Source organism: Silurus meridionalis, chromosome 2, assembly GCF_014805685.1.
Source record: "Silurus meridionalis isolate SWU-2019-XX chromosome 2, ASM1480568v1, whole genome shotgun sequence".
NCBI classification, from domain to species: Eukaryota; Metazoa; Chordata; class Actinopteri; order Siluriformes; family Siluridae; genus Silurus; species Silurus meridionalis.
In genome coordinates this window covers 32,064,035-32,091,411 of record NC_060885.1, presented here as the reverse complement: position 1 = coordinate 32,091,411, position 27,377 = coordinate 32,064,035, and the positions used below count along the sequence as shown (strand labels likewise).

The window sequence follows — 27,377 nt, the reverse complement described above, 5'->3', positions numbered from 1 at the left end:
AATGAATAAATCTCCCTTTAGAGTGTGCTTGACCTTCAAGGTCTGGTTCTGTGTCTGCTCTCATCTGAATAACGGTGTCCTCTTCGAGGTAAAGTGTTTTCTCTTTCAAAATGGTCCAGACACTGATATATATTTTTTTTGTCTCTCTCTAACAGCGAACTCCAGTCTCCTCGGTGGTGGCGGAGGTAAGCATCCTGATCTTTTACAACCTTGAGCTTTACAGAATTAGAAGCGGGTAAAAACATTGTGACATTGTGCTTTTATCTTTTTATTAATACGAATACTATTAACGCTGTGTTAGGAGCAGTAACGGATACCACGCTTTAACTATGACACTAATGCGGTAATAAGTAAAGGATATATTATTATTATTGTAAGGGAATTTTATTTACACACTTTATGAACGAAAGGTTTTGGACACCTGACCCTTAAAACATCCCATTCATTGTATGCTCTTATAATAACTTCTACTCCTCCAGGAAGATGTTCCACCAGATTTCGTTGAGATTTGAGCTCATTCAGGGTGTAAGTAAAGTCAGGTTCTGATGAAGGTAAGAAGGTGAGGAGGTCAGAGCTCTATAGCAGGAGATCTAATCCAAACCATGTAAAGCATATCTTCACGAAGCTCGCTTTGTGCACAGGAGCATCGTCTCCTAGTTCAAGTTTCATCCGACTGCATCCAAAGACTCGCATACAATTGTGCGCTTCTGTGCGACTTTGTGGTAACAATTTGGGAAAGAATCCACACACAGCTGGAAAAGCCTGGTGCCCTAATGCTTTTGTTTTTAGTGTCAGCACACTTAATGTTGTTAAAAATCTTAGAAGCATGTTCCTTTTTTAATTTTATTATATATTACAGCAGCTATAAGCAGATTTGTTTCAGAAAAACCAGAAAGCGTCCTGCATCCTGACTGTTACAGAGCACCAACAGTGGAGACGTCCTTCCATGAGGAACATCTCCTTACAGCAAACCTCCCCATATGAGCAATAAGCTACAATACCATAGAAACATTAGCCAATTTAGATCCTGAATCGGTAGGAAATTACGTAAAAAAAAAAAAAAAAATCAACTTATAACACAGTGCACTCACTTGATGGGTTTTTTTTTTTTTGATTGGGAAAAATAAAGAAATAACAAAGAATGGGCGAAAGTTTGATCCTCGAGCAAACACGAGTAGTTTTTTTACCCAGTGCAGGTATTTCTTATCTAAAGCAACCTGAGTGTGCAGGTGTTATGTAAAGACCGAGAGGACGCTTTTCTTTGCTTTGAGTTTTTATGAAAAGCCTCCGGTTTTACCGCAGCTCGAGTTGCCCTTTATTATTAGGTGTTTTCGAAGGCCTTGGATAACCTTTCACACCTACATCCAAAGAACATGTTTCAACCGTTTCTGGGTCTCGAAAATATTTTCAAACAGAAGACTGAAAAACATAAACGTCTTTTTTCTCTCTCTCCTCTGTACATTTGCGTCGAGACCCATGAAATCAGAGGCAACCAACCATGTATTGACATGATTGAGATAATCATTTGCGCAGGACAAAGCCGAGAGAGCCGGAGCGGACGGCGTGGGAAAAATCACCCCAATTATTCGAGGAATTTCTTGATCCTCGCCGAACAACACGCAGGAACGTCAGCCAGTCCCTAGATAACAAACCTCCAGCTGTTTATCTCTCACACAAATCCTTTGTTTGTTCATCTGTTCCAGGGTGCTGCCCTGAATCCTCTTTCTTTTTGTAGCTGTGTTGTGTCACATGATTGGTGTTTTCGAGCTCAGAGATCACATGGCCAAGACAAACCCACTTACTGCACCACTTGTCAAGAGAATAGGTTTGACCGGTCCTAACATCCGTCCGCTCACTTTCAGCAGGCGCCTCCTTGTATGTAATCACGCTTCCATTATTGATTGGTCACGACAGTTTAATCACTCCAGAGCAATCTGCGTTTAGTATTTATTTTTTTTTCTTATTATTGCCCTCTGTCTTCTTTGATGAGCTCTGAATGGGCGAAAATGTTTTGAGAAACGTCTACGGTTTTGGAGATTTTTTATGAGAAATACTGGGCAACAATTAACCAAAACCTTAAAAAGGAGCATGTTGACTAGGGAGGGATATCGTTTTTATGAGTACCGGTACTGCTTATCGAAGACGTATTTCTCGATACTATAATTTTCAAAAAGACATGATGTTGAAATTTTCAAGTTATTTTTTATCACAGCTTAACTTTAGTTTTACAAATGCCTTCAAAAAAAAAACAAAAAACAGAAAAAGCCACATAATAAAAGTAATTTTTTTTTTTTTTATAAAAAAGACCCCTAAAAAATAGTAACAGAATTCTGGTATCTCTAGCAATTAGGAGTCTTCCTGAAGCAAATTGACTCCATAGTAGTGAAGAGCAATCAAACTTTCACTATAAATTTTGTGACATTTTTTCAGAGGTCTTCTTCCCACGTATTGATATGGTCAATGGGCTGCTCCTCTCATCCCTTGCTGATGATGAAACTCTTTCTAGCCCTTAACGTTTCCTGTACGGTTATTCATATTCAGATTCACAATTTAAAACTGATTTGACTTTCCCAGAGACTACTAGTGCTAACTAAAGACTTATTTTATAACACGTTACTGAGGCTGAGGCAGGAGACGCTGGAGACATAGTAAATACGGCACATTGCTTGAGGTAAATTGCGTGTTTTGGTTTGTAAATGTTTCGTTATATTACAAGCCTCATCTGTTTACTATTACACTACTGTATATGTTGCATCTGGCACTGGTTTCCTTTAGTTTTGTATCGTGAGCTCACACTTCAAGTCAAGTTTATTTCTATTGCGCTTTTCACAACAGACATTGTCTCAAAGCAGTTTTACAGAATTTAACAGTGAAGGTGAACGATGTGTATTTATCCCTGATGAGCAGCCGTGGCGACTGCGGCAAGGAAAAACTCCCTTAGATGTTATGAGGAAGAAACCTTGAGAGGAACCAGACTCAAAAGGGGAACCCATCCTCATTTAGGTGACATCAAGAGTGTGATTATAGTCTTTAAACAATACAGAACACTGGAGAGTGAGAACTAACATGAGAACTGGAGTGTAAGATTATGAATAATGATCTTTCTACAGTCATATACAGTCATTGTGTTTATAGACCACGGGGCTACTGAGCAACTCATAAAATAGCTCAACATTCACGATCATCACAGATCCAACGTCCAGCTTCTCCATGCCAGAGCCTTTAAAGACTCAAAGAGGTCCAGTGTCCAAACTCCACATGAAGGGGAAACGTTTCAACATTGCCGCCATGCACACAAACACAAACATGGCTATCACACGTTAGCCGAGCAAACGTCGGACACGTGATGACATCATTAAGGTTCGGGAAAAATGACAAGAAGCAGCTTCTAATTCTCCATTAACACCGAAATATACGGAGATAAAACTACGCAAATATCGATAACAGTATCGTTTAAACTGAAGCTTAGCAGTAGTCTGTAGTATTGACCCAATTACATACCGTGCCAAAAAATGACCCATTCCTAGCGTAGACCAAAAAGGCGCATCGTTGTGGATTTTACCAATCAAAGCCAACACGTTTTTTTCTCTCTAATAACGACCTGATGATAACGATGCCGAAAACGTAATTAACACCCCATGGCACTGTGTTTGGCTTTCGAAAACCATCCTCAGTGGCTCTTGGCCAGGGACTTTCAAACACATCAAGCGAACGTTTCACATTCGAAAAAGCGGTAGGTGGCTTTTATAGGCTGCTCGGGCTCGAAGGAAGAGGGAAGGTTAATCCTAGGTGAATAATTGCAACATCAGAGGGACCAGCTGGAGTGAAGACAAAGGTATAAAAAAACAAGCAAAATGCAAGAAAAAAGAAAGTCAGCTGTATGAGGCACCGGCCGTCAGAAATTGTTTGGGTGGCGAAAGATGATGGTTTTATCATCAGCAGAGGTCTGTCAAAAAGCCAAGTTGTTTTTTGGTCTCCCTTTTTTTTGCTCGGTGGTTCACTTAAAACAAAGTCCATCATCCCCTTTACTTTATCTGTGAGTGTGCGAGAGAGAGAGAGAAAGACTGACGGCTTTATCTTCTCACTCTCCTTTATTGCCATTGGAAGGCTGATAAACCTGCCTGTTGTCCTTCTCTCTCCTATCGTTTAGCGAGGTGAAGACCTCCAGCTGGGATAAGTTCATCCTGCTTAAGTCCTCTTGAAAAAATGACCCAGCTTTCTCTCTTATCAGTGCGCTTTCTCTCTCTGCTGGAAGTCCTCTGAGATTTTGGGTTGCATTTGCAACGGATTGTAAACTTCGGGTGGGTCCAAAACATTTTGGGTCATTACACCGCCGTCCGGAGTTCTTGCTGATTCCGGTTGTGCAATTTTCAGTCGGCGTGTTTATTTTTTGCGGCCGAAAAGCTGTGGAGAAAGTGCTTTCCTGTTATTTGATGTCAGAAACTTAAAGAGCGACGGACTCGAATCCGACGTAATTACGATGCTTTTGCTCCGAGGATTGTTTTTTTAAACGGTCTCTTTTTTTTTTTCTCCACTCCTCCTCTTCATCCTCCTCCTTTCCCCTGAAAGATAAAGAGGGATGAAGCCACCTACTGAGATGAAATGAAAAGGAATTAGCGACTTTGTTCTCTTTGCGTTCGGGTTTCTGTACAGGAGAGTCTCAAACTGCTCAAACACACCTACTAAACCTGACAATGAAGTGATAAAGTTGAATCTGAACTTGACCAGACTCCAGACATTCCCAGACTGCTTTCACAATGCTGTAGTGTGTACGTGGAAGAGTAATGGTGAGAGAGCGATCGCATTAAACATTAAAGATATTGTAATCAAAAAAATCAAAAAACAACATTTACACTTTGATGGATGGGAGTTTCACCTTTGCTTAGCTAGAGCTCTTGATCGACAGGATTTAGCTTTTCACAATCATGCTTAGCTCGGCGCTACGACACGATTCTGCAGAAAGCGATTAAAAGGTTATGAGGATAAGATGGTCTTTTAGACCATAAGACCCCATCCGGGTTTCACTTCTTGCATATGTTCAATTCAATTAATTTGCTAGGCACGGCGCTAAATCTTTTATTGCTTTTTTAGGAATGTGTTTTTTTTTTGTGTGTGATTTTCCTGTGATGTATATTTACACATTTTATTTGATCATTATTATTATTATTTTGACTATTTTTAATTTCTTCTTCTATGCTTCAACTTTCAAGGTTATATATAAAATAATGATTATTAAATGCTATTATTTGCTACGGCGGCTCGCCTGCGAAAATCTGGAAAAGGCCACAGACAAATTTCCGCCGAGGTTGCCAGGTTAGGTGTTATTCTCCCTTCAAGTTGCTTTGTTCCATCCGAATCTGTCTGCTCGAAGCCATTTTGCACGCCGTGTCACGTTTTTTTTTGTGTGACGCTTTCGAACGTCCCGGGTTGCTTTGTCTCGGCTGACTTTTTAACTATAGTATCATCCTCCTTTTGTTTAATGCATGCTTCCTGGCTACACTTCACTGCCTCTTCACTAGTGCCTATAGGCAAGTCGATCCAGCCTGCTGAGTTTGTGCGGTAGGTTTCCATCCTCGAGGCCAGAACTATGCTCGCTCTATGTCTGGTTTATCTGCTGCTGCTGCTGCTTTCTTTTCCCCCTGGCAGCCACTTACTTTATACCAAGCTGGAAGGGTCAAAGGTTTAGAGCGTTCTCTTTCATTGGATTTTTTTTTTCTTTCCCTACTCCTTTGTGAACAACAAGTAAAAAAAATACTTGTTGCATCGCAAAAAAAATAAATAAAAGAAGGGCATTAGAGTTCTTCCATCCTCTTTCTGACTCAGTCTTCATTATCCAATACTTCATTAGCAATTTCTTTTGTGTAGATACGGCACCTTGACTTCTGTTTGTGTTTCTAACTCGTGCTTTAATCTTATGTTTATTCGGACTTTTATTAAAACATTTACAGAACTTTTTTTTATTAATTTATTAATTCTCCCTTCAGGTAGAACTTTGTTTTTCTAACTTGTCCTACATGTATTATGTGAAATGTCTGCATGAGGATTAATTCTCGACCTCGAATAGCTCATATACGACTGAACTCAGATTTTTTTTTAAATGTTGTTCATTAATACATGCACAAAGTTTTAAGCCTGGACCTTCTGCTGGTGGCCGTTTTAGTCGCATAAACCGTTCAATCATACACAAGGAGGGGCTTAAACTTAAACTAAATAAATCCTTCTTAAAAAATAAAGCAGAATCCAAATTGAAATCAATCGAATGCAGGAAAGCAGATTATCCCAAAGCATAAAGCATCTGGGGTGAGTGAGTGAACCTTTGATTAAACCTGCTACCTTCAGTCATTTACCAACCAGTTCGAAACTCCTAAAAACAGTATTTAATTATAGTCACTTTTTGTAACCGTGGTGAGCAGAAATGTAGCTCAGAACATGCAACCTAGAGGCAGATGATCTTCTAAACTTTAGGACCACATCCGCTTTCGCTCTTTTCAGCCAGGAACATGAAATGTACGGTGAAGATTGGGAAAAGAACGTTTTTTTTTACTCCCTTCCTACATATGTTCAGTTCACTTCGAATCAATGATTTTGATGGAATAATTCTATTGCCTATAAGTTTGTTCCTGATAATTGTAAGTTTGTCGCCAATGAGTGAGCCAGTGGCAAGAGTGGCAAGAAAAACCTCCCTGAGATGGAATGAGGAAGAAACCTTTAGAGGAACCAGATTTCCCCCATACTTATCAGCGTGGCAGCGAATGTCCATTCATTACTGTCCCCACTTCATTTCTTCAACAGTCTTCTCTGATTTCCCTCATTAACATGGTGTTTCCATCCACAGCTCGCTTACGATATTTTTTCTTCCCTTCCTTTTGCAAACTCCTAAAAGAAATCCCAGAGGATCAACAGAAATATTCAGCATTTCCGAGACCAATAATTAGTTTATGGTGAAGGTTCATGGACCCACTCTGAAGTTTGCTGTGAACATGAACTGCATTAAACTCCTGCCACATGATGGAATGATCCTTCAACCGTTGCTGTGCCATTCAGAAACGTGGGAGTTTGGTGGAACGAAGGAAAGGATGAGTGTGACTGTATGTAGGTATATTTAACAGAGCTCTCCAAGGTCATTTCACCCAGAAATGGAAAAAAATCAAGCCCAAGTGAATCTCTGCTCGTTTTTAATGGGACAGATTTACCCACAGGGCTCGGCTGTGTGTCGTGTGACGTCCTTTTGCCAGAGGGAGGTGAGAACAGGCGGCACAATCGCACTCGAGTCCAATCAGAAGTGATGGATGGACTAATTGATGGAGAACGATCGCACCATTCATTATCGAGTGACTTTTTGTTCGTTCTATATTTAGATGAAGTGGCGTGTTGTGATGTCGGGAAAAGAGCGAAATTCGTCTGTTAAACGCTGCAAGCCCTTTCTTTCGGGCTCAGTTTAATGATGAGGAGATGAACACTGGTCTACTTTGCACCAGTTTTCGCCTTAATCACGTCAAAAAAGCACGTTTCGTGAAGAAATCCCTTTATAAAGGACATCTCAGGGTACAAATGATGAGCGGGTTCATTCGATTACTGATTTCTGCTTCCTTTTCATTTCATGTATTCGAAAAAGGGAAAATCGTGTGGTTCTGGCAACCCGATCGCTCCAAAACACACCGAAAGTTGTTTAGTAAATGGAAATTGTTTGTGTTTCAATGTATTTAGCATCAGAATTTCCAGTCAGAGGAGCTAAGGGACTCAAACTTGTGTAAAATGCGAGCTTCAACATCAGTAGTGTCCCACCTCATGAGGATTTCAGACCTTCAAAGAGAAGAATGAAGAATGAAGAATTCAAATATTAGACTTTGAGGATAAACAGCCTCTTAATCACAACTCAAATTACATTCTGCACATGCTGTTTCTCCATCAATGAACATTCCAAAGTTCTGACATGGAGGAGTTGGTGTTGAATTTATAATTTAATATCTCAGATGTTGAGCTAATTTATGAGTTGCTCAGAAGCTCCTGGTCCCACAACAACTCCAACTGACTGTATGAGACAGTAAAAAGGACATTCATAGGCTGGGTCTGTACTAATCCAGATAAATTTGAAAATTTTCAATCGTTTCCCAACAGATGCTCATCCACACGTTTCAACCCTGTACTGCACACCCAAGCCCAAGACGCTTTAAGCTGCATCATTTCTGCCTGCCGTTTGTTTATCACTTTGAAATGTTGGGGCAACGACAATAAATACGTAAAAAAAAAATTTGTACATTTCCATAATCACACACTTTGGTGCTCATGATATTTCTCACTCTCCTGCCTTTGTTTTTTAATGATTTATAGTCACACCAGGAGTGAGAAATATCATAGAGTCAGGTTCCTCTCAAGGTTTCTTCCTCATACTATCTGATGGAGTTTTTCCTTGCCAAATACACACATTAAAATATAAGTGAGTTTTGTTCTATAATTCGTACGTTCCAAAAAACTGCTTCGAGACATTGTCTATTGTGAAAAACGCGCTAAAGAAATAAACTTTGAAACTTTTGAAACGGTTTGCCAAGGCTGGTATGGACATGGTAAGGAAGACATGGTGGAAGAAGGCGGATGTCCTGACCTCAACCTCGTTCATCACTTTAAGGGTAAACTGAAACTCTGAGTCTCTGCCCACCATCAAAGCAATCAGTAGAGTTGCAAAATTCTGGGAATGAATTGAAATAAACTGGGAATTTACAAAATTGCATGTTAGCCAATAACAGGGAACGTAAATGTAGTTGGAAAAAATCTTGCAGGATCATTTTCGTTAAACAACCAGATTTAATGCAATTTCAGTTGAATTTCTACCTGCTCGTGCAACAAAATTATACAAACAACAAAATCAAAATCAAATCAAAATGTCAAAATTGTCTTGAAATGTTTTGAAATCTATATTACTTGCATGCATGTGAGCTTATGGCCAAACAAAATGTTTATATTTGTTTGTAGATGATAGTTTATATAAATTCCCCAAAATTACTAATTAATTCCCATCAATTCCCATAAATTCTTGGTAAGATTTCAACTTGGAATATGTCCAAAATTCTGGAAATTTTCTGGAAATTTTCCACCCCTTTGCAACCCTAGTTCTCAGTAATGCTCTTGCTTTATTTCCCTTCCAAAAAGAGTGGGGAATAGTGTTTCCCTCCTCCTTCTTTCCCTTCAGGTTGCTTTTGGATCTTCTTCTATCCATGTCATGTGGCTTCTTAAAGTCCATATACATGATGGTCAGGAAGCAAATCCTCTCGAGCTCTGTTACACAAGGTTACCAGACCGGTGAGGAAACCTGCCGTCGCGTGTTTGCGAACCTCTCCGAACCTGTCAGAAGCTCGGCGTTTCCTCACGTTTTTTTCTTCAAAATGATGAATAATTTATCATTTTTTGTCTCCATCCATAAATCACTCTGCAACCGTGAATCTCCACTTGCACAAGGTGAGATAAGATGGACAAGTCGGGTCACGTGTCACATTCATTAAACGCGTTCACTCCTTTAACTCTGCAAATCTAAAATGCTGAATAAATTTTTTTTTTCTTTAATAAATAAATAAACAAATAAACAGGAAGTATCCCAGCTAATGAAAATTCAGCTGAACTTCCAGTCTTAAACTCTCGAGCTCCACATTCTTCCAAAGGGGGGAAAACCCCTAGTGTGGCTTCACATTTGTTTTCCCCGAGCACTTACCAACAGGAAACGATCCATAATCCCGGTAATGAAGTATTCCCCGGACACGAGTCATTTGTTCAATAAACGCTGACGATATACCGTGGCCTAATTTCTTTTTAGCCGCACTCGCTGCTCTTTGCTGAAAGCGATTCAGCCTCTGCCCCAGTGTTTGCTTGTACTCTGTATGTACATTTGTCCAGTGCGTGATTACATGCTACACATTTCTATTTATCTGTTGCGAGCCAATGATTTGTTTACTGTTATCTCGCACCTGCCGCTAACAGCTAATGGAAAATATATTTGAACTGACGTACCAGTAGTGCCTTCTCTCTCTCTCTCTCTCTCTCTCTCTCTCTCTCTCTCTCTCTCTCTCTTTCTTTCTTTCTGAGTAAGCAGGAATACTCTCCAGGAAAAGGAATACGAGTACATCCAAGTGCTCCACTTCCCGTTTTTGCCCGTGGCCGTGCTCGATTCTAAAGCCACAGCTCGAAATAATTTCCATTCAAACGAAAGCCGTCTTGGTCAACTGGAATGCGTTCGTTTATTAGATCATCATCAAAAAGCCAAACTTGCCTTACAATAGAATTTAGCACTCGAGGAAGATTTGATGGAATGAGGAAGAACGTTCTTTTACTACCTCTATATATGTGTAAAGCTGCTTTGACAAAATGTCCATTGTTAAAAGCGCTCTACAAATAAAGTGAATTAAATACAGTACAGACCAAAAGTTTGGACACACCTTCTCATTCAAAGAGTTTTCTTTATTTTCATGACTATGAAAATTGTAGATTCACACTGAAGGCATCAAAACTATGAATTAACACACGTGGAATTATATATGCAATTATATACATAACAAAAAAGTGTGAAACAACTGAAAAATGTCATATTCTAGGTTCTTCAAAGTAGCCACCTTTTGCTTTGATTACTGCTTTGCACACTCTTGGCATTCTCTTGATGAGCTTCAAGAGGTAGTCACCTGAAATGGTCTTCCAACAGTCTTGAAGGAGTTCCCCGAGAGATGCTTGGCACTTGTTGGCCCTTTTGCCTTCACTCTGCGGTCCAGCTCACCCCTAAACCATCTCGATTGGGTTCAGGTCCGGTGACTATGGAGGCCAGATCATCTGGCGCAGCAACCCATCACTCTCCTTCTTGGTCAAATAGCCCTTGATGCCTTCAGTGTGACTCTACAATTTTCCTAGTCATGAAAATAAAGAAAACTCTTTGAATGAGAAGGTGTGTCCAAACTTTTGGTCTGTACTGTATATATATCTGTCAGACATCAAGTCTTAGAATCCATGTGCACATCTGGATCTGATTTTGTTTGGAAAGAAGTGAGAAAACAAAATGGCCCCAAGTGACTAATAAGATGGTTTCGCTGATTGGTTTGTACTTGTGTTTTTCGAAACTATTGAGCTGGATTGTTATCTGGGTGGAAATTAGCCTTAGCGGGTCTGCAAACCATTAGGTAGAGTTTAAGCAGATTTTGGAAATCTGATCAATAAAAGCCTGATGAATCTAATTAGCAGGTCGAGGAATGAAAAGCAGGCAATTATCAGAATGAGCTAAATGTCACAAAGAATGTCATTATTTAATCATGTATAGTGTAAATGTGGTTTTTGTTTTATATTAAATCGGTTCAGATAACAAACACTTTCCTCCAAGCTGCATATGGAAAAAGTATCTCCAGTTAGTCAATATATTCGAAATCTTTTCACCCACGTTTATCTTTTGCCATGTTTACTTCTTGAAGCTCACTCCTACTGAAGAGACACACACACTCATCCTTTGCTTACTCTATTATCTTGTTTGCTGTGTGCCCTAGAAGATGGATGAAGGGGATGCAAGATGAGAAAAGAGGCACGAAGGCAGTGAAGGAGCCATTATTGTTTGTGACATCGGCTTGGCACCTGAGCAAAGGATTGGGCAATGTGCCCTTTGGCCAACCAGTAACATCTAGTCTGACTCTGTGAGCTCCATCTAGGGGTTTTTCATCCAAATATTATAAAAAAAAATAAATTTCCCTACTCAAACACGATGATATAAGAACCCCAGACATGCACACAGCTCTCATGAGTTGTTCAAAAAAAAAAAAAAATCAATCCTACTTTGACATTTCAATGCATTGTGTGAAAAAAACATTAATTAACACCAGACGTTCTTTTCCTGTTCCGTCTGCAGGAGGATGCGGCTCTACCTCTGCCATGTTAATCTGTATCATACAATGTGTGACTCTCAGGACACGCCTCGTTCTCCGAAACGTCATATTCACATAGCAGCAGAAGACGTTTAGCGAAGAGAAATCGATCTACTGTACATAGAAAATATCGGTCACAAATTTTGCTTACTTTGTTTGATAAAAATGATGAAAGTATAGCGCATCTACTAATAATTATATATATATATATATATATATATATATATATATATATATATATATATATATATATATATATATTCGCAGGCACACTTTTTTAAATTGATGCATCATGTTGTTAACTTTTATGCTGACACACCGATGCGACTTTCTAAATCTGACCATCCCTAATATATATATATATATTAATGTCCTATACTTTACACTGTAAACACACACACACAAACATCCACACATGTGTCCCCGAGGCCCTTCTAAGACATGTACACCACCTCTATGTGTGTGATGAGTGACTGCACTCAGGGACCATTCCCCAGCATACCGGCCCTAATCCTCTCCTCTCACACACTTTGTTATCATCTACGTCTCTCTCTAAACCCCACTGAGTAAACAAAGCGCTCTGCGATGCCATGGGATTTGTAGACAGAGTGAAAAAGGGAGCATGACAAAACGAAAAAAAGGAGGGGGGGGGGAGAATGGAGAGAAATGAAAGGTACAGAGAGAAGAGGCAGAGACACAGGAACAGGAAAGCACAGTACTGGAACGTGGAAAGCAAGAAGACGGATTTCACAACCTCCAGATCTATGTTTTCTTCCACGCTAATATCACGTAGTGTTGATCTAAAAACGATCTAAAATATTTGTATAAGGAATCCAAGCTGAAGAAATCGCAAAGCCTCTCACTTAAATAAGTCCTTTTAATAAGATTTATATTCATTATGTTTCCCAAGACGTGGCTTTAATTTGTCTGTCGCCAGGGAGCTTAATCATTAAAATGATAAAGCCTTTCAAATGAAGGCTGCTGCTTTTAGGCCAGGCAAAACACAAAGCCAATTTCTCTTCTCGTTCCTTTGAGCTTCGGTCAAAAAAAAATAATAAAAATACAGCGTGACTCATTGGCCATTTGTTTCGTCCACTCGAGGGAATAAAAACCTCGAAATTGACGAGTTATAATGGAAACGGCATGGGATTAAAAATAACCAAGATGGGATTCTCTGGGCTTGAGTGTGTGTGTGTCTGTGTGTGTGTGTGTGTGTGTGTGTGTGTGTGTGTGCAGAATCTGCATGAAGAACTTCTGACCATGTAATATATTCAAGGTGTATATTAATAGCAATCTTAATATTATTGCATAATGTATATTAATATTAATAAAAGTATTAATTATTTCATGATTAATATATGGGGGTGCAGTCAATGTTTACATTCTTTCATGTTCTATAGTCTTGGAGTGCTATAGCAGGAGGATCTTCCTCATATCTTTATAGACGCTTTAAACAGAGGCATTTTAATTGCTGGAAAAGCTTTGGGTCTCTAACTTCAAATAAAAGGAAAATTTAATGCTACCACATCCAAAGAAACAATTGTGTGCCTCTGAGTTGGAGGTAAGCGTCTGCAGAAGAAGCAAGTATGTCTGGAAAAGTCAGGTGTCCCAATACTTTGGTAGCGTATAGAGTATCAGGATAATTAACTAGGAACTAGAATAGTTGGTAGCGTTGTTGCCTCACCCTCTGATTATCCCTCCAAAGGTTTAAGGTTCTCCTGATTCATGGTGGAGAGCGAAAGCATGAGAAGTGGATTAGCTAGAGCTGCCATGTGCTTAGGTATAAAAGAAGACTTGAAGAAGAGTCACCATTTTATTGAGCTTTGAAGGCATTTTCCATGCGCTATTCTACGCCTTGTTACCCCATTTTATTCCCTTTTTCTTTTATTATTCTTTTTCCCCTTAATGTAGGTTGAAAATTTAAAACAGGATGTTTAGATGATGAAATCAAGTGAAATACATATTTGTTTGCTTGTCATATTTCGGTTTCCTCCACTGTGCACGTTGGACTCAATGGAAATCACCAGCCCTTTTCAATCAAATCAGACGTGTTCCCACTTGATATAGAAGTATAGCAGAAAAAATGTGAATCCCTCAGATCCTTGTGAAAGATGTAGCTTAGGACGGAAGAAAATCACGGGGGAGAATCACAGGGGTTTCAAATCAGAAGGTGGAATCTTCCATGGTGGTCTTCATACTATGGTGAAGCTCTGTCTCCTCTGTCTCTCTTGTGGCCTTGCCTTTCGTTTACACAACCCTGCAAACTCCACAAGGCCAGATCAAGTAGCCGGCTTTGATGTGTTTTATCGCTTGGCTTCTGGATCCGAGTTTCAAAGAGTCACGGCAGCTCTCTCAGTGGACTGCACGGGACCTGTTTACACAAGTTTGTGTGTGAGAGTGTGTGTCGGGGGGGTGGTTCTTGGTAGGTCTTAGTCCAGTCAACTAAATTACATTTACCCTGAAATGAGCATTTAAAGTCGCATTATTGTAATTGAGTAGTTTTTTTTTCTACTTCCACTTTTTAAAGTAGTTTTTTAAATCTGTAATTTTACTTTAGTTTGTTCTGTTTGAAGTTTGTTTGAAGTTTGTTTAAAGTTTACTTAACTGCATTTTTTTAATCATATTTTTTAATCGCATTTTTTTACTGAGTAAAAAAACTACCAATAAAAATAACGCAAAAAGAACAAAATTTTGCCCCGGATATTGATTAATTGATGGACGGAAAGGACAAACGCGTTAAAGAAAGAAAGAAAGAAAGAAAGAAAGAAAGAAAGAAAGAAAGAAAGAAAGAAAGAACTGGACAAAACAGGTACGGTTGAAAGCGAAATGGTGTCGAAAAGAAAGTTGTTTAATGCGTGCGCTCATTTCCTTAATTCTGAATCTGCATTTTTTAGTGATTTCTCTTATTTTCATAAATGACATTATAACAATTTTTTTGCTGTGAAAGTGCATAATTAGTCTAACATTAGACTCAAGTCATAGACTTGTTTTTTTTTTTTTGATTTTTTGTTGGTAAAAATGTTCCTTTATTTAAAAACAACTAGTTTGAGATTTATATCTCTTTGTTCTTTTTTGAACTTCACTTAAATCCCCCACCCCACCCCCCAGTGTCATTTAAAAAATTTTTTTTTTATTTAGACCTGTAACTTGTTATTAAGTAAAATTTCATTGAAGTAACATCAATTTGACATGAGTAGATTATTGGATGACTCTTTCCACATCTGGCCTTTATGACATTTCACTGGTCAGTTTCATGGAATTTTTGGTTGCTCCATGAACATTGTTTTTTTTCTCAGTAATAAAAAGACGAAATACGCTTAAAATCACCAGCGATCCCTTTTGAAAGCGACCACAGTTCTCACACCTATAGTGCACAGGTCTTGGTAATGTTGACTAAAAAATGTCCAAGAGATCTATTGTGCATGTCTTCCTTTCTCCACCGCTTTACTACTTCTGTCCCGTGTGATAACTGCCCATTGCTAAAACCCCATTGATTATTTTAAAGACCAGCATCCAGACCGTCATAGTAAAACCAGTAATTCTCACAAAGTCATACAGCGATACAGAGTACTGATTGGTCATTGGGGATTCGTTTTCCCTAACAGCAGGTCAGACAGAATTTCCAGCTGCAATACAAATACAAAGGTTTATCGGTTTCTATAGCAACGGCTAAAAACTAGTAGGATGAATGCACACAAAGCGATAAAACTAAATTCAGATGTGATGAAGCATAATTACTGTTTTGGGAAGTGTATTTAATGTGTTTTTTTAAAAAGGAACCTTAGATTAAATTAGATTCAACTTTATTGTCATTGTACAAAGTACCTAGTGCAGAGACAATGAACCAGACGTGCATAATTAACCTATTTACAATTAATAACAATGTGGTAAATAAAAGTTAGGGTCCATATGTACAGGGGGAAATGTGTGATTTGTGTACAAAAGGTGCAGTAGGTAATAAGTTATGATATATATATGTAGTATAACTGCGTAACTCTTGTGCTGTGGATCAGCAGCGATGGACGAACTTCCCTAACCATGTAGTTAAAGTAGAGATAAAATATGAGTCCCGTAAAAATAAAAGTGTCCCTTTAAACTTTCACTTGAAGAGTTAAAGTACAAAAGTATTTGCCTTCAAATGTACTTAAGTATCCAAATTACTATCATTTATTATGGCTATAATGTTCCTGTGATTATTTTTGTCATTTTTGAGAATTAACTCCAGTTGTGTAAAAAGACTCGAATGTGACTCTCAACACACTGATCTATTAGTAGAATGATATTCCTTGCTGTTGAACTGATGCTGAACTGTATGTTGGGGATCAGTAGATACACCGAGCGCCAATCAATACAAAACAGAGCTCGACCCTGATTGGTGACTCGCTGCGTGTTTCACCAGTTACGTTTTTATCTCCATATATAAAAAGGATCGACTGATTCTGCAAAATGTTTTTGAGTAAAAAAGGAGGATATTTGACTTTGAAATGTGAAGTTAAAGTCTCCCCAGACGGAAATACTTCCAAAAGCTACTTAAGAACAGTAACGAATTACATTTACTTCACTACTGTCCAACACTGATTTATTTGGATGATAACAAAAAATGATGTACATATATGAATGTCTGTATGATGCAGTATATTGAGAATAAATATGGCTGCAATATACAATAGTGCAACGATGAACATGTTCTTCAGTATAATCTAGACGGAAAGTGACATTTCTAGACACCTGATCATAAGAGTTGTATGTAATCCATTCCACAGTCGCTGATATAATTGCATCCACTCTTCTGCAGAGATGTTCCACTAGATTTCACCGTGTGCTTGTGGAGATTTGTAAAGATTCATTCAGCCACAAGGGTGTTGGGAAGCCTGGGGTGCAATCAGTGTTCACATTCATCCTAAAGGTTTTCACTAGGGTTGAGGTCAGCGCTCTATAGCAGGCCACTTAAGATCTTCCACTCCAACCCATGAGAAGTGTTTCTTTGTGGAGCTTGTTTTAGGGGTATTGTCATGCAGAAACAGGTTTGGAACTCCTGAAGGAAACACGTTATGCTTCTACGTGACATAGATGTCAAAAACAATTGTGTCCCTCCAGATTTGTGGTAACAGTTTGGAGAAGAACATATACATATACAAAGATAGAACATATACATTACAGCACAGTGAAATTTGTTCTTGGCATATCCCTGAAGCTGGGATTCGGAGCGCAGGGTCAGCCATGATACACGCCCCTGGAGCACAGAGGGTTAAGGGCCTTGCTCAAGGGCCCAAGAGTGGCAGCTTGGTGATACGGGGGTTTGAACCCCTGACCTTCTGAGTAACACAGCACCTTAACCACTGGAGCTACCACTCCCCCTGTGTGCATGTGCACATATTGCTGGGAAAGTCAGGCGTCCCAATATTTTTGCCATATAGTGTATTTCAAGCATTATTGAATCCATCTTGGATTTACAAGAAAACAGAATCTGGTGGTCTTTGAAATCAGGGGCACTTGAGGACTTGTTTCCTGTCCACCCTACAAATACAATATGGACGCTTCCATCCCAATTCAGCTCCACGATTTTTCTGACTATGCATCATGATACATATTTGAAACCCTTTTCAGATGCCTCCACTAGCGATCCGATTCCCCCGAGGAATGCTTCTGTCCCGGGTCCGTGTCTGTTCCGTAGCGTACGGCGTGCGAGCTCTTTAGTGTGAGCCTGATAGGTGAGAACGTAACGCCTGTTTGGCACGGCAGCCACGGTGTCAGATTCAACACTTCTGTTGTCGAGGGACATGCAGAACGCTGCCATGTTTCAGAAAGTGAGAATGTGTCAGCTCCTAGTGTGTGTGTGTGTGTATGTGTGTGTGTGTGTGTGTGTGTGTGTGTGTGTGTGTGTGTGTCACTTGTGGACTGTCAAATTTGCTTATGTGAGTCTGTCTTTGTGTGAGTGTGTACGCAATTTCTGATTGGCATGCATGCTTTGTTGCTTTGTGTCTGAGTGTTTTCACAACTCGGTGTAAAATCTGGGTTATTTACGCACTTCACAGCAGGCTAAAATAATAAATCAGGTAAAGGTCAGTGTGCAGGGTCATGCCCTCCTTTTTGAAATCATCCTCGTTTATGAATTATGTTTTTTTTTTTTTTTGCTTTAATATATTTATGTGCTAAATGACTTTGCAGGATGCTGATTAGCCAAAGCTGATTCATTTCAGCCTATATATATGTGTGTGTGTGTGTGTGTGTGTGTGTGTGTGTGTGTGTGTGTGTGTGTGTGTGTGGGTGTGTGTGGGTGTCCTGTCTGCATTACCGGAACCCAAAAGAAAAACTGATTAAATTACCAGCCCGTCTGCAAGTACTCTAGAAAACCGCGTGAAAAGAAACGAGATGCCGTCATGTTTGTTCGGAGTTTGCATGTGAAGGGGTCGGTCTCAGGGGTCTACGTTTGCTCAGAGTTGGGACTCTCTGCTGGTGGTTGGTTAAATCTCAGGGTTCTCTTGCTTACTATGCAGCCTGTGATGCCAGTAGGGTCTTTGATCGCGCAGGAAACGTGAAACGGCGCGCACGTTTCACCCAGCCAGGTCTGCTGCAGCACCAAACAGATGGCCATTAAATTCCGTCCTCCTTTGTTTTTATTTTCCCGAAAGAATTGCACGTTCTTTTATCACAGTCATGAAGGAGGGTGGGGAAATATGCTGATTAGAAGTATGCACCAGGAGAGACAATTCTCTGCCTTCACTTTAACTAATGAGTACGTTTGTAATACAGAAACAAATAAATGTACTTTATCTTAAAACTTACCTTTCCAGTAGAGTGTTTATGTGATGTTTTTGTTTATTTTTGTGACTTATTCGTAATGTTTATTTACTTATTTTATTTTATTATTATTTTTATTATTATTAATATTAATATACATTTTTTATTTTTTTTTCTATGCTTGGAAAGCGCTTTGGGATGTAACTTTTAAAGGAGCTATATAAAATAATAATAATTTTTATAAATATTATTATTATATACACATACACACACATAGCGGTAGGCCATCAGGGCCAATCAGTCTGTGAATTGATCAGTCCGAGGCCCGCTCACAGGCGTCAGAACTCGTCTGCATTTTCACGTCCTTCGATTGGATGGTCAGAGAGCGCGCTAGTCAGAGCTATCGAACTGCATCTGTAGCAAACCTCACACCATTTGCCGAAATTTCCAGTCCCTAGGAAAAACGTAACGCACTTAAAAAATGCACGGAAATAATTTTACGAGGTTAATATCGACGCTTCTGCTAGCGATGATGTATGTATGTAAGAGGTGCAGCTGTGGCTACAGTGAAAGGAGACTTGTTGAATTGCGTTCGTTGGGTTTCTTGCTTCGGTAATGGCATTTACACTGCGTTTCTCTATAATATTGATGGAATCTACAGCCGTGGTGTCATAACGATGGTATTAAGTGGTGGATCGGTTGGGGTAGAAAATTTCATTTCCAATTTTTTTTACCTTGAATATACACATTAGGCCAAACCCTGATGTATAAAAAGTAGTACAGCCAAAGACAAAACCCCCAGAATGTAACTTAACACAGGGCCGCAGGCATTGTAACAGAAAAGCATTTTCCCTTCAAATTTCACACAGAAATAGCGCAACAAGCCCAGTGGACGGCTCGAAAACTGGCTCTGGCAAATACAGGAGTATGCTCTTCATTGCAGAAAGTAAAGTTCTCTTTTTTCATGGCTTTTATTATTATGTAGCTACTGTGCAGTGCTCTGATCTCCAACGGATAAAGTTAGACTAAGCACGTTATTCAGGTCTATGGAGGGCTAAGCATTGCCTGCTTTATCAAATAAAAGCATCTTACGTCTATCAGCTTTAGCCATGATCGGATCTGAGAGTGTACCAGTACCATACACACTCATATATCGGCCCTCATCCTCTTATTGTTTCTCCTCCATTCGAGCGCAACGCAAAGGCTTGTTAATCACCGAATCAGTCTGGAGTTACACAAGCATACAGGCCTAATTACACCAAGCTTGATTAGTCGCTGAATATTATGCGGATATGGCGAGTAAAAAAAAAGGGGGATTAATACTGTCAGCCAACAGTTGCACCGCTGCACTAACAGCCCACGGCGCTAGAACAAAGAACGCAAGTATGAAGAAGAATCCTCTCAGATAGTGTCACCTCCACAGGCCATCATTAACCATCCCGAACAATAACAGCTCGGTATTATTCTCGAGCGTCGAATTACCGTATTTTGGCCCTTCCTTTGTATTTAAAGCTTAAGCGTGTATACTTTATCATTTTAATACTGCGAGAAGGTTCCAAGCGCAAACAGAACATGAATTATTTGCAGGCCTATTCCTTTCCGGTGTGAAATAAAAGTCGATGTATGGTTTTTAGCGAGCTGCGGTTTGCACTCGATGGCACACGGCTCTGAGGAATGAATTGCATTCTTCGCTGGATCTGAGCCCGGTGCTGAGATTGTAGCTACCAATCTTTATACGTCAGATTTTGGCGTGACATCCTGGTGAATATTATCTGTGAAAGTCCCAGGCTTCGGCTGCTTCCTCCCTTTTGTGCTCCGTCTGCCGTATGGAGAAAAAAAACTGAATATATGAGATGTCTGGTCTATTGCTGTCTTAGCCATCCATCGATTGCTGATAAATGCTGTAGTGTGGAATCCATCACTAGGCGTCTCTGTATGACTTGAATGAGCACAATCCCCTTCTGTGTCATCCTTCTAATGCACACGGTCACATGCTTTTTCCTTCCCTTTCACTGACATCAGCGCATTTCAGATAAAGTGTTTGTTGTGGCTTTCCTTTATCACGTCCCGGCCTTTTGTAACGTACATTCACTAGCCGAGGTCAGCGGGTGAAGCATTATGGCCGAGCGAGATGAAGAGGGGGTCAAAGTTCTTGACATGGCAATTTGTGGTCCAGTCAGCAGGCGACAATCCTCACAATGGACCCATGTAAAGTAAAGCCTCTCCCCTGTTGTAAAGGAACTCAAGCAGTTTCTCACTTAGACTAATGAGACTCAATCTGGAGCCTGAGACTGAATCTAGAGCCTTTTTTGTTTCTGAAGCTATGCCACAACAGGCCTCACGCGTTCTGTAAAAATGTCCACATTGCAAAGCTAGCTCTCCTTGACATACTAGTATTTAAAAGCAGACAGCACAGTGCTTCCGAACGACTCCCTCCTTCAGTCAATCACTATTTACTATCTAGACTCTTTATAAAGGGCTCTGTATACGGGAGACACCAGGTGTACTAGCGAGGGCTCTGCAAACACATCATTATTTGCTCTCACAAACCGAATGCAGCACTTCCTGCTTTTACTTCCATGCATTTACTCATCATATATCTGTGTATTTCTATCTATCTATCTATCTATCTATCTATCTATCTATCTATCTATCTATCTATCTATCTATCTATCTATCTATCTATCTATCTATCTGTCTATCTGTCTGTCACACACACACACACACACACACACACACACACACACACACACACACACATATACAGTATATATGTATGTATCAAATCATATATAATCCTAGTATATATGTGATGCATCAATTGAAAAATTTTGACATTTGTATCGTGATCCATCATTTTAAACATATTTGCATCTGTAAAAAACGATTTGTTTATATATAATAATTTGTAGATGCGCAATATTTTTATTATACAAAAAGTGACCAATAATTTGTGCCTAATATTTTCTATGTAGATTGACATGGTAGAGGTAGAGCTGCTTCCTCTTGGAGACAGAACAAGAAAAGAACTTCTGGTTTTATTTAATGTTTATTGTAGTGCAAAGGCCTGTTTGTGAAAGGGCCATACATTAGAATTTAAAGGGCACTTAAGCAAATAGATGATTTGCTGTCTGTCTCGATCAAAGAAATCAAAGCATACTAGCTATACAATATTGAATTGCATGGCATCATATTTTATCCAATGAATAGTATTGTATCAATTCGCATCGTGTTGAATCGAACTGAAATTGGATTGCATTGCATCGTAATGGGGTGAATCGTATCACAAAGCTCTGGGATGCAGCCTGTAGTCCTGGTTGTGCTTCGTGGTAAAAAGGAGAGTGAACTGGCTGTATTTGCAGTTCTGTGATAAATAATAGGATGAAATGTAAATTCAGAAATACAAATGGTTCAAAATTTGATGTCTAAATTTGTACACTATTATAGTAAAACTTAAGTGGAATGCATAAAAACTATTCCACACTGGTAATTTTTTGAAAGGTTTCAGGCATGTTTAAGGGATGCTGTCTCTGAGTTTTCCATACCATGCCATCTTAATTTCTAGTTTAGTTCTGCTTAGAGACTGTTTGCTGAAAACACCTTATTGAGAATGTAAGCAGTTGAAAATGTAGATACTGAGTAGCACAGGCTCCCTTGAGAGTACGGTTTGCTTGATTCATGGCTTGCTTCCATTTATCTTCCCCTGCAACTAGCCTTCAAGCTGAACAGCCAATCAGGGAGTTCATTCTTCTACTGACCTTTGATACCGGGTCAATATGCTTAGTCACTGGTCGGACAAGGAGCGGCTAATGTCGGCATTGTTGGACGCTCTGCGCTCTCCAAATGGCATTTGACCACTCGTCGTGCTTGTGGCTACCAACTGACAAGCAACTTGTTGGGTCATGACCCTTTAACCTACGCTTACTAAACCAAGTTAGAAATAAGACAAAAACTATTATCTAGCTGGTGAAAGTTGGATCAAAAAAGCCACTTATCTATCAGTCTAGTTCTCCATTTCTCTTATTCATGGTATGTCAAGGCAATTTTTGTCTAACAAAGCACAGGCATTTTGAGTGCAATTGAAAAATGAGGCAGGGATTCAAACAGAGATTCATGTGGTGAATGTTTCCCCAGTGCACTATTAGAACAACAGCGTGGGCCATTCCTTAGATATCAATCTTTTATCGTAACCTCAAACGTATCTCATTAGGAAATCAGCAGTCTGAGACAGAGATGGATTCCGTTCATCGAGTCAAACGAACAAATCTTCATGCACATCATGATGGACCTTAAATTCAGTTTTTAATATCCATTGTAATTGGTTTATTTGTTAGTTTATTACAAAAGAAATCTGGAGAAGGTGTGCGGTTGTCTTTGCTGAATCGAGGCAAAAACGAGTGTGGCTACTTGCTATCTATATCTCTTCGTCTTCCTGTTCATTTATCTGTCATCCACCCATTCATCCATCATATTTTAATCCATCTATCTGTTAAGTGCTCGTGTCAGGTCAGGAGGCGATGCAGTGCTGTATATCCATCACTTTCACTTCTGGACAAGAACCAAACAACATTGTTTTATGGACTGTACAATCTCTAAAAACAAGACTCGGGTATAGATGTTATCCTAACATATTATATGCGATTCTAAATCGTTATTAAAAATAGCCTGGCACTTTAGTTTTAGCCTGGAGAGCTTTTTTCTATTGTATAAAGAAAAGAACAAATCCAAATGCGCAAAGAAACCCCGTGTCATTTCATTAACCAGATCACATCCAAGACCTGCGTGAGAAAATAATTTCTTTCCTCATTTCTGGCTAAATGAATTCTGAAATAATAGTTCATTTATGCTAATCTGAAATATAATTGCATCATGCAAATGGCCTAAACTGATGTTTTTATGAAATAAAATTACAATAAATTAAAAGAAACAAAGTTCTTGTTGTGTTTATCCCATTAAAAAATATATATATAAGACGGAACAAAAGTTTGGCTGTCAGCTTGAGAAAAGTCATTATTAAATTGTAATTATAAGAACGTACTCCCTGTGCCTGCACACCCAAGGTAAGACACATTAGCGGTCTGTTTGCACTTTGGAGACTCCTAATCAGCTTCGGAAACTTAATATCGGGTCATAGAAGAACAGAGGAAAGCAGTGTTTAAAGCATTATGCCCAAAGCGGATAATATCTCAGAAACCTTATGTTTTAGCTGCAACGGTGAAAAGAATGGCAGATGAGAGATGACTGATAAATGGTAGAGGTAGAGTCATATTAGCACTCTTTCTATCTGGAAACATGATATTTTATAAGCTTTATAATGCTTTGGGAAAACTAGGAGTGTAAGTCAGCGGAGAATTCGCTCGGCCGCTTTGTAAAGTAAATGATGATCGGTATTGGCAGATCTTGACAGACCAGGATTGGCTTTACTACCGTGATAAATGATGGAACGTGCAATCAAAAACGCATTGATATCCATCACCTCCTGGGGGACCTTTTTTTTTTTCTTTAGGTTCGGTAGGAAAAGTTAAAATATCAAATAAGTGTCAACCTTTACCTCAAACTGCGCCGTTTTCCCACCCAAAGCCTTCCGTTGACATTTCTCAATTAGGGCATGCAGAAATCAGGCTTTTTTTTTTTTTCTCGGTCCACCACGAGATTAAACTTGATTAAAGTATTAAACCTCCCCATTTAACCCCCTGACACAGCACAGGCAGCTGCGCTATCAGGGCTATTACATCGCAATAATTTGGAGATTGTCCATTTGAATTGATCCCCATCCTGCACTAAGGGAAGTTTTACTGGCTCTCGGAGTGTGCTCAAAGCCCAGTTTAATAAAGCTGGTCTGTCACGAACTGTTAAAGGCTGAGGAGAGAACAATAAACAAAGGTGCGCTTTTTCACCTTCCTCGTTCCGCCAGATAATCGCCCTACCGAGCCACGTCTAGCCAATGGCTCCATATTTACTGTATATAAGCTCCACCATTCACAATATCTCGCAATATCTTCGACGCCGTCTCCGTCTCAGTGGGTTATTGCGTATGCTGGAATGGCGTGCGCAAAATGGGTGCACTATCTAATATACTGTTTAGGTTGATTTCATGCCATGGCATTTCTATTTTTATTTTTTTGCGGGGCTAGCTGCCTGAAGGTGTAAACAGGCCACTGTGCTCTTATAGCATTGCCTTTTCATCATGGTAGAATGATGGAGGCCCATCTGGCGTATGCAGATAGTGCTTATCGCCTGCGGGGTGGATGGGATCTCGGTGGCAGGTAAGGAGAGGCAGCAGCGGATCAGCCACTCCTACCGTGACACAGTGACCAGTGTATTTTATTCCTACCAATGGATTGGAGAATTTGTAGAGACCAGCTGATAATGTCTTATATAAGACAAGAACTCTATAACTTTTCCGTCTTCTGCGAGCCCAGAGCCGAGATAGTCGTCCGCTTAGTGATTTCTCTTGTTGTTTTCCATGTGCAATGCTATTGGAGAACGGATCTGTTCTTCGGAAGCAACGATCTGAAATTGAATCTTCTTAAATGTGGCTCTCGCAGCAGCCCGGGCTTTTATGCATCTCCACTCTCGCTCGCTGCCGTTTAATTTCAAGGGGGTACAGGTGCTTGGCGAACTGAAGAGTGTTTGTTCACTTTGGCTGGACCTGAATGGAGGGCCTGATTTATTGCTCCGTGGGATTAAAGATCAACAAGATGCCTGCTGACCGAGCATACCTTTTCTGGCATGCGATGAAAGCCAGTCTGAAAGCTTGGTCAGATGTTTGTTTCTCCAAGTTAATGATTAAACAAAGGATTGTTAATTAGCTTCATTCACTAGATGCAGCGTTTGCTTGATAACTCCTCTGACTCGGATTGTTTTTAAGTAGTAAAAGCATCATTTGGTCCTCTTGCTTCATGGTGGAAAACTCAGGCAGTACTTTTTTCCCCATTCATAATGACTGATGATAAAGAACGCTGGTTCTTTAATCCGGAGTCGGACATGCCTGAGTGCATCAGTCACAAATCATCTGAATAGGGAAAAAAACGAGGCAGAGGCGCATGGCTCAGGGGTGGATGTTGGACAACCTTGGCCAATATGCGTGCCCTCTACCACCACATCCTCTGTATTTGCTTTCCGATTACCGATAATAGTCTGTGTATAAAACAGGCAGCTTTAACTGGTGTAGGATGCACATAGTGCTTGGCTTTATGATGCCATAACCTTTTATAGCATGGTACAGCTGGAGGTAAGAGGGATTGCAGCAGAAAACACAGTGCTGCTTAAATGCAAAGTGACCAATGCAGGATGTTCAGTAATGAGCTGCTAGAAATGCAGTAGTTATACGAGCTTGCAGTTGGTAGTAGCAGTAGCACATTTATAGGGGGAAGGGGGAGTAAAAATCCATTTCTCTAAAAACCCCTCAGTCATTCTGAGGTCCCCCTGATGAATGATCAATGTGTCGAGGCCTCTTTCCGTAAACAGAAGTGTTGCCGGAGGCATGACCTCCCCACCTGCCCACAGAAGGAGAGCAACACAACGGGACCAATCTAGAGCCTCGGAGGCACATTAACTCCCCCTCTTTCTCAGTGCATTCCTTACCTTTGTCCTTGGGCGATGCCCAGGTGGACTGATGACCCCCTGGATGTGGGGCGACCTGCCATCCATTTGCCAACACTCGTATTATTTTTCGGCTTCTTGAAATGCTACCCGGGAAGATTGACCTCACAGCTGGGCTTGCTGTTCTGCCTCGGGTGGGGGGAGTCAACAGCTATAGTCATTCCTCTCTGTGTGTGTTTTTAAGGAAGACAGGGCACACCGGAGCCTGCCTCCCATGGGGCAGACCAGCCCGAATTCCTCTGTCAAGGTCCCAAGATACGAGCACCTGTTCATGGCCTCAACCTCTCCAAAATTCTAAAACTCTCCTGACCCCCTCTATGGCAGCCTTTTTTTCTTTATGTCTATGGACTTTTTAAATGTCTTTTACTGTCAGGTTCTTTGTATTGAATTCTCTGCCTCCTCTCGAGTCTGTCTTCGCACGTAGCTGCTTAGTCGTCGGATGATAAGTGAAGTGTCAGATAAAGCGAGAGGCTTTGATGGAAGTCGTTCTCAGTGTGTATCACCAGAGCACAAAAGCAAAAATGAGACATCACGATGGGACGGAAAGCCTTGCGGCTTTGCGAGGTAATTTTTTTAAAACTGTCCCACGCTGACAACCCTGTCAAATCTCGCCGGATTTGCTTGCAGGGGCCTTCTGAACTGAACCCCAGACTGAGCCTCTTCCTACAAGGGCATCATTTCCCTCACAAATTCTTTATCAGAGTCTACAAGAACGAACCAGAGAGAGCGATTTCATGCTTTCAGCTTCTTAATGGCATTATGCAAAAGGCTATTAGTCTGGATGGGCGCTTTGCATTCAGTTGAGGCTCAAGGGAAAGCGATTTCGCTGGTGTTTTCGAAATTTCGTGTCGGCCCGTGCTGTTTTTTTTTCTTTTTGTTTATTTATTGTTTACTGTTTATCGACTGGCTGACTGTTTATTCACTGCCAGTCTTTTTTTTTTTATTTTTTTTAATCCTTTACTTCAAGGGACCCAGCTGTTCTTGTGTTCATCATGTGCTTCCAGTATCTGTTGTAGGCAACAGAACAATCACAGAGATTGCTTAATTGATGAGAACAGTAGAGTTCTTTGTTTACTCAGGTGTGTATCTCTGCCTCAGCGTCTCCATCTTTCCTTCTCTCTTTGAATAATGAGCAAACCCTTTGAAAGC

General features: G+C 40.1%; 1 protein-coding gene across 6 annotated transcripts in view; it reads left to right on the top strand.

Moving 5' to 3' along the window:
• macrod2 (mono-ADP ribosylhydrolase 2) overlaps positions 1–27,377 on the top strand; it is a 618,133-nt gene that overhangs the window by 158,814 nt on the left and 431,942 nt on the right. For all 6 annotated transcript variants that reach the window (XM_046875066.1, XM_046875089.1, XM_046875058.1 and 3 more), the window contains exon 4: positions 156–185. In XM_046875066.1, coding sequence (XP_046731022.1) covers positions 156–185 — 30 coding nt within the window. The remainder of the gene's footprint in view (positions 1–155; positions 186–27,377) is intronic.